The 14220-nt window shown below is 46.0% G+C and overlaps 3 protein-coding genes across 3 annotated transcripts; 1 reads left to right on the top strand and 2 right to left on the bottom strand.

Annotated features, from left to right (window-relative positions):
* Window positions 1-222: 222 nt before the first annotated feature.
* LOC136959188 (large ribosomal subunit protein eL31) lies at window positions 223-2188 on the bottom strand. Its single transcript, XM_067253453.1, has 5 exons — window positions 2168-2188; window positions 1395-1501; window positions 848-973; window positions 567-679; window positions 223-293 (listed from the first exon to the last, which is right to left on the bottom strand). Exons 2-5 carry the CDS (start codon window positions 1499-1501, stop codon window positions 262-264), a joined length of 378 nt encoding a protein of 125 aa, XP_067109554.1. The 5' UTR covers window positions 2168-2188; the 3' UTR covers window positions 223-261.
* A 301-nt stretch (window positions 2189-2489) lies between these two features.
* Window positions 2490-6337, top strand: cnot11 (CCR4-NOT transcription complex, subunit 11). Its single transcript, XM_067258016.1, has 7 exons — window positions 2490-3085; window positions 3252-3416; window positions 3515-3667; window positions 4120-4322; window positions 4620-4822; window positions 5131-5227; window positions 5764-6337. Exons 1-7 carry the CDS (start codon window positions 2767-2769, stop codon window positions 5959-5961), a joined length of 1338 nt encoding a protein of 445 aa, XP_067114117.1. The 5' UTR covers window positions 2490-2766; the 3' UTR covers window positions 5962-6337.
* A 478-nt stretch (window positions 6338-6815) lies between these two features.
* lcp1 (lymphocyte cytosolic protein 1 (L-plastin)) lies at window positions 6816-13995 on the bottom strand. Its single transcript, XM_067255108.1, has 16 exons — window positions 13887-13995; window positions 11857-11948; window positions 11487-11647; window positions 11234-11357; window positions 10729-10861; window positions 10435-10516; window positions 10087-10252; window positions 9839-9981; window positions 9603-9698; window positions 8939-9134; window positions 8584-8662; window positions 8349-8463; window positions 8025-8158; window positions 7817-7937; window positions 7516-7640; window positions 6816-7154 (listed from the first exon to the last, which is right to left on the bottom strand). The coding sequence occupies exons 2-16, from the start codon at window positions 11921-11923 to the stop codon at window positions 7022-7024; spliced, it is 1875 nt and encodes a 624-aa protein (XP_067111209.1). The 5' UTR covers window positions 11924-11948; window positions 13887-13995; the 3' UTR covers window positions 6816-7021.
* Window positions 13996-14220: the final 225 nt, after the last annotated feature.

The raw sequence follows: 14220 nt of genomic DNA, 5'->3' as shown, positions 1-14220 counted from the left end.
CCAAATCTTCGTGTTTCTGTTGGGAGGGGAACTGGGACCAGGCAGTGGGCCAGCCTCAGGCCAGCCATACTGCCACCTGATGGTCAGTGGGTTCTAAACGATTCAGGCTGTAAATACGTACCCTACCTCATCCTAACAGCTGCATGGCATCAAACACATGTAGGCCTGTTGAGTTGCCATGGGAACGTCCTTGAGTCCTAGTAAGCACGCCAAACACAGTAATTTCCTTTTACGATTTTTATTTCCACAACGGCGAACAAACTAGTTCTCATCCACATTGACTGTCTGCAGACCTGTGGAGAAAAGAGAAAGCAGAGTCAACAACCACACACACACATCCTGCAAACAGCAAAAACTAAAAACTTTATAGTATACTTTGGTTCCAATGGAACTGGTCGGGGGGAAACATTCCGTGTGAAAAATCCAATGCACATGCTGGGTTTTAATGAAGTGGGCATGACAATGACATGCAACTTTAAGTAAACAGGCCCCAAGTCATATCCACTTCTGAATAATCCTAATCCTTTTCAGCGTGCCTGCCCATGACCCTCTTCAGCCAGCCTCACCTTTGTATGTGGTGACGGGGACATAGGTGACCAGGGTGTACAGCTTGTTGGGAGAATCCTCGTCCTCGTTACGCTTCCTCGACAGACGCACGCGCATGCGGTAGGGTACGTTCCTGCAACGACACAGTCACCCACGGTCACCACGACAACAGTCACCCCCGGTCACCACGACAACAGTCACCCCCGGTCACCACGACAACAGTCACCCCCGGTCACCACGACAACACAGTCACCCCTGTTCACCATTAACGACAACAGGAGGACCATGCGAGGCAGCTCACCTGACTCCCTTCGTCCACACGGCCTTGTTCAGACGGGTGTCGATGCGTACGTCAGGGGTCCCCATCTCCTTCATGGCGAACTTACGGATCTCCTTCAGAGCGCGGGGAGCCCTCCTCTTGAAGGACCTGCACACGGAGCAACAGGAAACACACAAGACTGACTAGTCTGCAGGCCTCGACTACAGGGTTCCCAGCCCCGAAACATGCACCCATGACTTGGACAACCTCATTCAACTCTGTTTAAAGGATTTGCACAACAAGTACCGTTAATGTCTTATAAAAGTCATGTTAGTACATGCACACCTTTCAGAAGTGCAGGTCAAATAACAGCTAAATTACTACCTTGGACATCAATTATGGAATCAAGCAATGTCAAAGTATTTTCCAAATATAGGAAGAGCTAATTCACTGGCAGGTCGACAAACTTTCCAGCATATTTTAAGACCGTGGAAACGACAAGACACAAACTTGAACAACACAGCATCCTTTATCCCGCATTGCTGGAAAACCGCACATGCATAAGAAGCCATGACCCTTGTGTACTCACACTCCATGGATGCGCTTGTGGATGTTGATGGTGTACTCCCTGGTCACCACCTCGTTGATGGCAGAACGACCCTTCTTTTTTTCACCTCCCTTCTTGGTAGGCGCCATCTACAATAGAGTTGGTAGTTATTTACTGTGTAGACTATAGCTCTAACTATTCATAGACTTTAACTAGGTAGCACAAACGGTTACGGTCAATCCATTAAGCGCTTGACAAATGTCAACAGGCGTGACATGTCATGCAAGCAATGTTGCTTTACTGGCCACTTAATTTCATTAATATCCTTAACTACTGCATTAAACTTTACAGCTGCTTAACTGGCCAAATGATTGTTTGCTTTGACGCCAGAGTACTGATTGACAGACCTTTCTGGCTGCGGCTTGGTAACCGGCTACCAACTTAGTGCTACCGGTGCCTCACTGGCTTTAACACTGATCATATTGACTAGACATTAGCGTGCATATACTACCGGAGAGCTCCAATCTTATCCATTAACTCTCCAAACTCTGAATTTCCAAGAGTGTTACCGAAAGGTAGCCAGCTTGGTCTGACACTACACAGGTAAAGGTACGTCTGGTTGTTGGCCAAAGGCTAAATAGCTATTTATTTTATTGCAAATGTACACGAATTGTTACGCTCGGATGAATAATAATACACTTTTAAGGGACCTAGGCGACTCATCTTGTACTCCGGGTATGATAATTGTTTAATACATGAATATATTGCCTGGATGACATGAGATATATAAAGTGATTTTGAAAAACAGTACTCACTTCTGCCCGAGTAAAGTCGGAAAGGAAGTTGCAAAGGATTGTGGGTAGTAAACACGTAGGAGATTTCGTTTATGTCCGGTTCGGCAAAATATTGCCTTAATATTATCTATTAACATTTTACAAAGTCGTATGTTTGATGTTAACCATGTAAATTGTTTTTTAAAAATAGGACATATGTCAATAACGTATCAGTATAAATAACAAACCAATAGAATGAATCGGAAAGTATGTGTAAAAAACAGCCAATGGGACCCTCATGGACATCATCTCCCATCATGCAACTCGATCGCTGTCGGGTCATCGGCGAGTTCAAACAACGACGAACCAATGTTGTGAATGAAGTAGAAACTGATGGACATGACAGCGGTGAAAGACAACTTTCTTCATTTCGCACGAATAAATGTATTCTAAATGAAGGCCTAATAGTTCAGTAAGGTTGTTATGTAAGCCTTTATTAGGTTGATGTATTTTTTGATACGCTATATAATTGTATTTAATCATGACTTCACATGCTAGCTAGCTAGCTAGCTATCGTTAGCTAGCTAACTAGCGCGAGCAAAAAGCGTTTTCTAGCTAGCTTGTCAAACATTTCAACAAATATGACGCTCGCCCCGAAGGAGCTCTCCAATCTGCTGGGCATCATATCCGAAGAGGCCTGCACCAACACTTTTGAAAGTCTTTCTACTGCCTTCCATCATTATTTCGGAAAGACCGAACATTTCCGAGTCGGCTCGGTTTTGGTGATGCTACTTCAACAGCCTGACCTTCTGCCCAGCTCTCCTCAGCGCCTGACTGCTCTCTACCTGCTATGGGAGATGTACCGCACCGAGCCACTTGCAGCAAACCCATTCGCTGCTGTCTTTGCTCACTTGCTGAACCCTACATCTGCTGGAGAGGAGCAAGAGGAGCCTCTGTCCGGTATGTTTCTGAGTCTGAACGTGTTTGATTACTAGTAGGCTAAGTGATGGAGACGGAAAGACTCACTAAGACTGAGAAAGTGTGTGTGTGTGTGGGGAGGGGGGGTGTTCACTCTTATTCTTAACAGCTAACTCGTATTTGTCACTTTTTGATTTAATGTTTACAGGATTTCTGCCGCCCATCACCCAACCAGAGAAGTTTTTCCTGTCCCAACTAATGTTGGCTCCTCCCAGAGAGCTGTTCAAAAAGACGCCTAGACAGGTGTCCTGCATGGACGTAGGGAACATGCCTCAGTCCATAGACATCAGCGGACTTCAGCTGGCTTTGGCAGGTAACGGACACATTCTTATGAAATGTAAACAAAATAATGAACTAAGTTTGCTTCTTCCAAGTGAAAATAACTCGCCTCACCTCTTGCTTGTTTGCCAGAGCGCCAGTCAGAACTGCCCACTCAGAGCAAGGCCAGCTTTCCCAGCATTCTCAACGACCCCGACCCTGATTCATCCAACTCTGGATTTGACAGTTCGGTGGCCAATCAGATCACAGAGTCTCTGGTGACAGGGCCCCGCCCTCCCCTGGAGAGTAAGTTGAAGACTTGTTGAGCACGATGCGCGACAAGTTGTCGAGCTTGATATTTAAAACGAGGGACATTTCAATATGGGTTTGTCAGCCCTGAATAATGATGGTAATACCAGAGTAAGAGCACACATAAAGATCACAAAGACCGTGCAGATTAAGGCAGGTCTTTCAGTTCTGAAACTAGAGTAAAAAAGAAGAGAACCATTTTCTTTTTTTACATTTACATTTAGTCATTTAGCAGACGCTCTTATCCAGAGCGACTTACAGTAAGTACAGGGACATTCCCCCGAGGCAAGTAGGGTGAAGTGCCTTGCCCAAGGACACAACGTCAGTTTGCATGACCGGGAATCGAACTGGCAACCTTCAGATTACTAGTCCGACTCCCTCACCGCTCAGCCACCTGACTCCCCCTTTTTTTACCACCACAAAAAGATTGACCGTCTTCTGCTCGGCAGGTCACTTCCGCCCAGAGTTCATCCGGCCGCCCCCTCCACTGCACGTGTGCGAGGACGAGCTGGCGTGGCTGAACCCCACGGAGCCCGACCACAGCATCCAGTGGGACCGTTCCATGTGTGTGAAGAACAGCACGGGTGTGGAGATCAAACGCATCATGTCCAAGGCCTTCAAGAGCCCGCTGTCGGCCCAGCAGCAGTCCCAGGTGAGCCCACCCGCGTCCCCTCCCACTCACACGCCGGGCAGCATGGGAAATTGAGTTTTAGAAGGCAGTTTGAATGCATTAAAGCTGAAGTGGGACATAAAGAAAAGAGGTGCTATTGAAGCTGTAGCACTGTGGTTCAGGAGGAAATGCTGTAAGTGAAAAAGTGAAGTTGGAGGCTCTAAAGAAAGCTTTTCTCATGTTCAAAATCGTAACATACCCGTTGTTTCTCTGTCTTCCTCCCTTCCCACCCCCCTCCCTCCCTCCCCACCCCCTCCATCCCTCCCCACATCCCTACAGCTTTTGGGGGAGCTGGAGAAAGACCTGAAGCTGGTGTACCACATCGGCCTGACTCCCGCCAAGCTGCCAGACCTGGTGGAGAACAACCCCCTGGTGGCCATCGAGATGCTGCTGAAGCTGATGCAGTCCAGCCAGATCACAGAGTACTTCTCTGTGCTGGTCAACATGGACATGTCCCTGCACTCCATGGAAGTGGTCAACAGGTGGGCAGCAGGGCTGGCAGACGGATGGCTCACTTCCAGGATTTGGGGGGAGAAATGGAAGTCTGAAAACCTCAGACAAACAATAAGAAGGAAATAGATGTTGCTTGACCAGGGGCCTGTCCCATAAAGGGAGTTTACTGAACAAACCAGGCTTCGGGCAGTTACTTTCCCTGGCATATGCCTGTTTAATTCAGTTAACTCGTTTTATGGAACAGTCGTCTGTTTAGAAATCTGGTTTTCATGATTGACTTGATAACATATTTTGGGGGGGGATGTTGTTAATGTAACAATGATCTCTGTTTCTAAAGGCTGACTACTGCAGTTGACCTCCCGCCTGAGTTCATCCACCTGTACATCTCCAACTGCATCTCCACCTGTGAACAGATAAAGGACAAGTACATGCAGGTACAGGAGAGTCTGTACAGACGGTGGCTCTGGAGCTCAGAGTGTAATCTGATTAAAGGCGCCAGGCTTAAGGCTGCGAGAGTTAAATGCTTTTGTTCAGATCGAGACAAACCCACAATCCCCACACCAAGCTTACTTATGTATTAGACGTCTAAGTTGTTTCATTTAACACCAACTGCCTTTTTACCGTTATCGATGGTATTTCCCCAAAAATTATACCCACAGTAGCTTCTATATATTTTTGGAGGAGTGCAGATTTCCAGTAGAGCATTGGTCAGCTTTTGACCTGCACATGTTAGGAAACCCAACATGCCTACCTCCTCCACCCTTTGTTAAAAGAATGTGCAGGATGTGACCACAGCCTAAAACACTGACAGTATACTCTGTTTCTCACAGTATCTTGGTCTGTGACATCAGTCAACACAAATCTTTTCTTTCTCAGAAAGGAAACAGCTTTAGTGCCTTCTGGCTTCAGCTCACAGACCGCAGCGCTCTCTGAAGTCATTCATCACCCCTCTTCTTATTTCCTTCCGTAGAACCGGCTGGTTCGTCTGGTCTGTGTGTTCCTTCAGTCTCTGATCCGGAACAAGATCATCAACGTCCAGGACCTGTTCATCGAGGTCCAGGCCTTCTGCATCGAGTTCAGCCGCATACGAGAGGCCGCCGGCCTCTTCCGGCTCCTCAAGACCCTGGACACGGGGGAAAACCCCCCAGAGGCCAAGCCTGCCAAATAATGGTCTACAGCAGGGTTTCATAGATATGTGGCAGTGGCTCAACCTGCAAAATAAGGCCTTCTCCCATAGAGAGAAAGCTAACAAGAGGAAATAGCACCCCCTCCTCTCTCTCTCTATCTTTACTCAAACAGAAGCTCCCCTCTCTCTCTCTCTACTCACACAGAAGCTGTACCAAGGCTGAATATATACCCAGACAGTATTCACTCTCTCTAGACCCTGTCTGAAGTCTTGTTCTGAACTCTGAGGTTTTTTTTCTCTTTTCTGGGAGAAAAAAAGGATGGACATATTTTGAAATGGAATTTTGAACAAGTGTTTTTTTCCTCCTTTTGCAGATGGATGCTTGTCCGTTTTGTTTCATTAAAACATGTTAAAAGTTGTCTTTGGTTTGCGGTTTAATTCCCGTGTTAGCTGTTGGACACAAGGGATCTGTGTTTTTAACCCTTGTGTTATCTTCGGGTCATTCTGACCCATCAGTCATTGTGACCCACCGTCGTATTGCGACAACTTTACCACATACAAAAACAAAGTGAAGCATTTTCTTTTAACCGTTGGGCTGTCTCAGACCCCCCACATTGCAAAGGTTAAAAGAAAAAAATATATATTTGTTTTTGTATTGGGTAAAATTGGGTAAACACAACGATGGTTCGTTATGAACCTTTGGGTCATGTGACCCGAAGGCAGCACGAGGGTTAAAATAGATGAGATGAAAAACTAAGATTTATCCCATATAGACCTTACAGACAGCTAGTGAAACTCAGAGAGTTGTTTAGCAACACAGACAGTTTAGTGCTAGTGGAGTGTACATTTCTAATATTTGGTAGGCTAAGTGATATTCAACAAAAACCAACAAAGTGTTAATACAAAAAATCAGTTATTACCCTGATGTGTTTATTTCATATTTCTCAAAGATAAAATCATTGCTTATTGTCCTTCATTTGTGTGAGGAAAATGACAGTTTTCAAGTGGCAGTTTAGAGGAATAGCACATGGTTTTGAAATGGGTTTTGGCTGCCATCCCTGAGTGATGCAGTAAATCCTGCAGGAGGTGAGACTGCGGCCCCCTAAACTCTCTTCATCCCCCTGGCCATGAGACAAGCGAACACGGTCATCACCATCTTGGGTTTCACCTCCACCAGGTCCTCTGGGAGGGCATACACCCGCGCTCCAATCTTCCTTGCCATGGAGATGGCATACCTGGCAACCCACACAGCAACATGACGGGGTTAGAGAGGTGAGATGAACAACGTGAACATTTTCAGGTGTGCTGAGCTCCTTCATTCAGGGTTGGCAACAACCGTCTGGACATACGTATGCACATAAATGTTATTATTATTTTGCACATCTGGTTAGATGCTAACTGCATTTCATTGGCTTTGTACTTGTACCCTGCACAATGAAGTTGAATCTAATTTGTGAGTTTGTATGGGCTGGTCCCCAATGCTACAGCTTGGAACCAGAAGCAGTCTTAAGGAACATGCAGGCATTGGATCTGACTTCCCCTGAACTGTAACAACATCATAACGAAGTGCGTTCCCATAAACGTTCCGTGACGTACTTGGCGTTGTTGAGTTTCTCCTCCTCTGTCATGTCGTCCATCTTGAGCAGGTCGTAACGGATGGAGCCGGGCTGAATGGCATCGATCAGATCCAGGATGGGCAGACTGCTGCCGATGGACCCATCCTGGAGAGACAGAAAGAAGAGAGAGAGTGAGTCTGTAGATCTAGTAGATCACTTGAATTACACTCACAGTGACAAGTATTACACAAAAGGCTCTATTGGAAAGTGTTAGCCAGCTAGCACATAAGCTAGGCACTGAGGTCATAGTTAAGTTGCACAGCAGTGCGAATGCAGCCTACCTTGAACCCAGAGATGGTGCTCTTCCCCGCCTGGGAGAGAGTCTCATTGACCCAGGTGACGATGGTGTCATCGTTGACCTTCTGACCGTCACCCAGCTCCTCCAGGATGTTCAGAGTGTACCTGACGTACGATGGAAGGTCAACAATATCAAACATTTGTATCTCCAGGATACGAGATGGTGGTTGTAGTTTCCCCTCGTCCTCTTACCTCCTCATCAGCTGCCATAGCAGGGCGAGGGTCAGTTTGTGGTTCCCTTCGTTGAGGTCTTGTCCGGCGATGCCCACCAGAGAGAACTTGGCCTCCTTCTTGCCCAGCTCTACGGCGTAGTTGCAGTTCTCCAGCTAGGACGGACAGAATGATCCTCGTTAGGGCATCCTGCTGTAGTGCAAGAACCTTGTGATGGAGCTAAGTCCTAGTCAGGGTGTACTACTGGAGGTAGGGTGTACTACTGTGCTGGTCTAAATGTGTCATGCTGGGTTTCAGGTCCCTCTGGCGTCGGTGTTGTGACAGAGACATCCACTGTTGTGGTACCTTCTTCATGTTGCTGCCCAGTTTGGTGTAGGGAGGTTTGTTAACTCTGTCCCAGTCCACAGGCACCTTGATCTTCTCATACAGCTGGAAGATGACGAGGGCGTCAGCCAGGTCCCTGGGAACACACACACATACAAGCATAAATGAATTCCCGACACTTGCATGAACTCTCTCTTACACACATAGGTGAAAACACGAATGAACATTCGCCACGTCATGGCGTGTCATTACTTACACGTAGAGATGGTTGACACGAGGATTGACTCCCAGAGAGTTCATCCAGTTCCTGAAGGTTCTCTCCTCTCTGGTCTCACCTTCATCAGACAAACACGACTGGTTAAGGTCAGAAGTGACAAGGTGGCTTTCCTTCAGAAAGGAAGATTTCAGCTAGGTGTTGTTTTTGTCTTCCTAGAGTACTCAGTAGATGTAACCATTGAAGTAAGTTTCATAATACTGGATGGGACCTGTCCCACCGTATTTGGAAAACGACCACATTCTCAGTAAAAAAAACAAACAAGAATCCCCTCACCCACATTTGAAAACAGCCCCACACCCCTGATGTTCCCAAGCCTGGCATCTCAGACACGTACCCTCAATAGAGCTCCAGTCGAAGTCCTGGTTCTCTGGCTTCTTCAGAGCAGGGTATTTGTTGAACAGGTTGGCTATGTAGGCCAGGTTCAGTTTGGGGTTACCACGAACGACATCGGTTGCCGTGACGAACTGCCTGCAGTTGAGTCGGTCTGCCTGTTCCAGCATGCACTCGGCCCTCTTCAGGTCCTCCTTCTCCTGTAGAGGGTCAGGAGAAGGGTGATATGTTACCTCACATTCATATGATTCATATGATTCAGGACTAAAACAATCCATTTATAGGGAGTCAGGTGGCTGAGCGGTGAGGGAATCGGGCTAGTAATCTGAAGGTTGCTAGTTCGATTCCCGGTCATGCAAACTGACGTTGTGTCCTTGGGCAAGGCACCCTACTTGCCTCGGGGGAATGTCCCTGTACTTACTGTAAGTCGCTCTGGATAAGAGCGTCTGCTAAATGTAAATGTAATGTAATTTATAACGTCATACTGACGTGAATGCAGTATGACCACTACATTTGATGGCTACGTTTGCATAGGTAGTGTGATCCACAAGATCCACCATGTTTAATATGTTAACTTACATGACTATAATTCCTAGTTGCAGTATGACCACTGCATGGCTGTGTTTGCAGAGGTTAGTGGGTATCGATGATCCAACATGAAAACTTACTCTCACTCCTGACATATCAATGGCAATAGGAGGGATTCCGTCCTCATCACCTTTAGGTGCAACTTGGTTCAGGAGATTGTAGTACGCCTTAGAATCCTAGGACATGACAACAGATTACATCAGAGTGCTTGGATGTGTGTGTGTGTGCAAGGACATGGCATTAGTGAATGTGTGTGTGCATGATATATCTGTGTGTGTGTCTTTGAGTGAGCATGTAGGGGGTGTGTGAGACCCACCTTGATGTCTGAGCTGAAGTTGTTGATCTTGGGGCAGCCGGCCTCCTCCAGGTGGTAGTTGGCCCAGCGCAGCAGCAGCTCCTCTGGGGACAGCTTCATCAGGTCCTCCAGACTCTCTCCGTCCCTCAGCAGGGCCATCAGGGCTACACACACACACACACATACGGAAATCAAACACCCATGACTTCCAATATACCAGTATAATACGTACATTAAGGTCATGGGAGAGTCATAGCACATGCACACACCTTCGTTTCTGCTGATCTCGATGTCGGCGAACAGGCCGATCTTGATGACCTGCCACAGCAGGCCCAGCACCAGGTGCTGCCTGCCCTCCTTCAGGTCCTCCGCCCCGATGTTCACCACGTGGCAGCCGATGGCCGAGGCTGAGTTCAGCGCCAGGTTCAAGTTCTCCTGCAGGCCGACACAACAGCATGAAGGACGGATCAGCTACCAAGCCTGACAGGCTGCTGTGCGTCTCCTCACCATGCCAACGCCCTCCAGGCCAATCATAATGCTTAGCCAGAGCTACTTGTCCAATGAGTGCATCGATTTCTACGTCTTAGATGTAGTGTAGGAGAAGAAGGAAAGGTTACCTGGATGGTGAAAGGTGTGAGTTTCTTCTTGTTGATTGTCCTCTCATCAATGGTGTCAGGGACAGACAGGTTGATCATCTTACTACGAGGTCGCAAGAAAACATATCAGGTAGTGGACTAAAACAATACATTTATAACATCTGACATGTCCTCTTGTAATTTGATCTATGTAAATGGGCCAGAACCAGGGCAGAAGTATTATAAACTACAGGCATTTTCCTTCTCAGACAGTTTTCATGTAATTGAAGTATATAAAACAGCAATGAGATAATAGATTCAGTAGTATCTATCTACCATAGAACGATCCCATCGCCCATGGCTGTGAAGAGGTCGTCGTTGTTGGGGTCCATGGGCAGAACATGCTTGCAGTCTGGGTCCTTTTCCAAAGCTTTGTTTACCCAGTTCACAAATGCCACCTTCTCTTCCTCTGTCAACACAAACAAACTTGTTAAGTTATTTTGTGCATGTGCAGTTACGTAATGTAGTACAGTCCTATTGGTTAATTGATTGGCTTATGAGAGAATACAAACAAGGAAGTCTGGGTTGATGCATGTTTCCTATTCCGTGAAATGCTGCTTCCTCAATTAAACTGTCTACTCAGGTTGACAGAAAATAGATAACTTTGTAGTGAAACAACTTGATGAACGTTATACAACTTCAAAAGGGTCTACTATGGTATACTAGCAAGTGTAGCAGTTTCTTAATGACATAAGCAATAAAACGGGTCATGTAATGATCCTTACAGAATTTCCGTTAAAGGCAATTCCCTCTTAAAAGCTTGTTAACGGATGTCTCTAACCGGAGTAGGAGTGCTGAGTCCCGGACTGTTCGGAGGTGCCAGCCACAGCCCTCAGTCCCTCCTTCTTGTTGATGGCTTTCCTGAAGGACTTGGCCACCTCTGTGCTCTTCAGCCCGTGGACCACCTGTGTGAGGAAGACCACGGTGAGACCTACTTTGTCTCCTCCTGTGTGGGGGTCATATCTTTGTCATCACTTTATTCTTACTGGTCTGCCATTTGACATTGATTGTAAATACTTGACCTTTGAACTTACGTCAACAAACTCGTCGAAGGTGACTTTGCCATCGTGCTGTTCTCCCGTGCTGGTGAGATCCTGGATGACCTCTCTGACGCGGTACCCCGGCAGGGGTAGGTTGGCGGCTTTGAAGAGGTCGTTGAGATCACCTGTCCTGATGTGGCCTTGGCTGTCCACATCTGGAACAGAACAGGAAGGTTAAAGGTCATTGACAACTGTCCAGGTAGTATGTGTGTGTATGTGTACGTGTGCGTGTGGGTGGAGGAGGGGGGTGGGGGCGAGAAAAATACCTACTAACTACCAATCGATTTTTCTAATGAATGATTGAATATTCATCTTTAGGAAGGAAATAAGCTGGGCAACTCAGGGAACTTTTTGTCAGCCTCACCAATCTTAGCGAAGGCCTCTCTCAGTTCCTCTAACTCCTCCTGGGCAATCGGAGCGGGGGCGGCCATCTTGCGACACAAACAACAGTGGGACCTGAAACCAACAAGAGACATTTTAAGAAGAAGCACATCCTCAGTCAAGGGCAAACTGATTCTTTTTCCTCTTTTTCACATGGCTGTGAATGACCTTGAGATGTTCCCAACTCTGCTGATTCCAAGAGTATAGGCTCAACAGTGGAAACAGGAAGAAAAGCTATAAGGTAAAGGCTGACTTGTTTCATATGACCTTAATGTTGTACTGGACTGTTATGATGTGGCTTCCTGTCTCTTCTGAGTCATGTTGAAACCTCTGAGGTACTCCTGGTACTGGAGTGAGCAACTTCCTGTCACATTCTTCCCTCCTTTCATCACCCTTCAACTTCAGTTCTTGATTTGTTGCGATTTTGCAATAAAGCTCTGACAATCTCTGAAGACTTTTTTTGTGTGTTGAGTGCCACTTGCTAATTGACATAACCATGGGGATAATACTCAGGTCCCATGTGATATACCAGAGAAGGGAATATATTCAGCAATGCAGACAGGCCGGCCACATGATGGACTGCGCACGTTTCAGACTGTGTGTGTGTGTCTCTGCATTATACCCTTCTGCTCTGAGAATGGGCCCTGTAGCTGAAGAGGCTGCGAGGCTAACACACAGGAAGAACGGATGCTATTTCATTGTGGTTTCCATTAAGGTCTTTAAACGACAGCCCTGTAACGCTGCTTCTAGCTGAACGCATCTGAAGGTGTTAAGTTAACCCTATGGTTTATGTGAGTATGTTTGCTTGTTCCTGTACAGGGGTCAGAAGCAGAAGTGAACCAATCATAACGTTACGTTAACGTCATCTTAAAAGAAAATAGAAGTATAATAAGAGGCGTTGTGCTTCTCATCTGCTCTACAGGAGTTAAAGGGAGTCAGGTGGCTGAGCGGTTAGGGAATTGGGCTAGTAATCTGAAGGTTGCTAGTTCGATTCCCGTCCGTGCAAAAGGACTTTGTGTTCTTGGACAAGGCACTTCACCCTACTTGCCTCGGGGGGAATGTCCCTGTACTTACTGTAAGTCGCTCTGGATAAGAGCGTCTGCTAAATGACTAAATGTAAATGTTAATCATGGCAAACGTGAGGTCATTTTAATGATTCATTTACCACTTGCTGAATGACAAACTCTGCATGATGTGTTTCCACTGATTACTGAACACATCTTTACTATTTCATTGGCTGCAGATTTATGATGATTTCAAAACGACTAAAACACACCAAACAGGAAGAGACGTAAGCTGCTATAGGATCTTGTGATATGGAGCAGAGCCTTTTGCCATTATCTTCATATTAAAGTGGAATGGAGGAATTCCTTCAAAAGCCATGTTCAAAAACCATTGATTAACAGTGGGCCTGACAACTATCATCAAGGCATTCAACAAAGACACATTACTCAAGATGGCAAAATAATTCCTCATGCAATCTGGTTTCCTTTTAGACAGCTTGGTCATTAAAAGTTACAACATAAATCTAATTGAAAACCTTGCATTGATTAGATTTGTTGGATGTATTTTGAACAAATGGGCACATTTTTTTCTTTTATATAAATTCAAATGTCATCTCATCTCCAGGGTTACAGTTAGCTCATGTTTAAAGAATGAACAGTTACTGCCACAGACCACAAACTTCCTGTTGTGCCTTACTGCAATGCAGTACTACACTATCTGCTTCTGCTCTCTGTATTCTCTGCTTACGCTTAATAATACTGTTAATATTACATCTTACCGATCTGAGCAATAAAGCCTCTGTGAATGCACTGTTTCATAGATTTGATCCAAGCGGTTGATGTTTTATCATATTAACACTGGACTATTATAATGTCCCCTTCAGTTGCCCACAGCATCAGGAAGACCTTGTCCAGTAAATGTTTAGAACATTGTGTTATATATAATCTAGCACACACACAAGCACAAATAAATAGATACATTGATTGTGGTTGAATTGAATATGGTTACCTGAGGGAGGTTAGAGCGGACTATCTGGCCCGTCTGTGTGAGGTCTGTCTCTGGGATTAACACTCTTCCACGGCGGATCTGGTGGTGCTCTGACTGACTGACTGACAATGCACTGCTCTCGTCTTATGAGTGGGGCGACATCTATTCAAACGTAGGCTACAGGAAGGAAGTGAAATTCAGCACTTCTGAAACAGGAATAAAAGAGGTTTTGTCTTTATATGGTAAAATGCTGCTGGTGAGAGCTGTCAAGGTGAAACTGTTTTAAAAGGACTGCAAATCACCTGGGATGACCACGAAACCAGTTTATCGGGATGAAACGGGGTTCCTGTTATAC

The sequence above is a fragment of the Osmerus mordax genome, chromosome 2 (assembly GCF_038355195.1).
Source record: "Osmerus mordax isolate fOsmMor3 chromosome 2, fOsmMor3.pri, whole genome shotgun sequence".
Classification (NCBI taxonomy): domain Eukaryota; kingdom Metazoa; phylum Chordata; class Actinopteri; order Osmeriformes; family Osmeridae; genus Osmerus; species Osmerus mordax.
The sequence above is the reverse complement of the archived record's forward strand: the minus strand, read 5'-3'. Positions and strand labels throughout refer to the sequence as shown.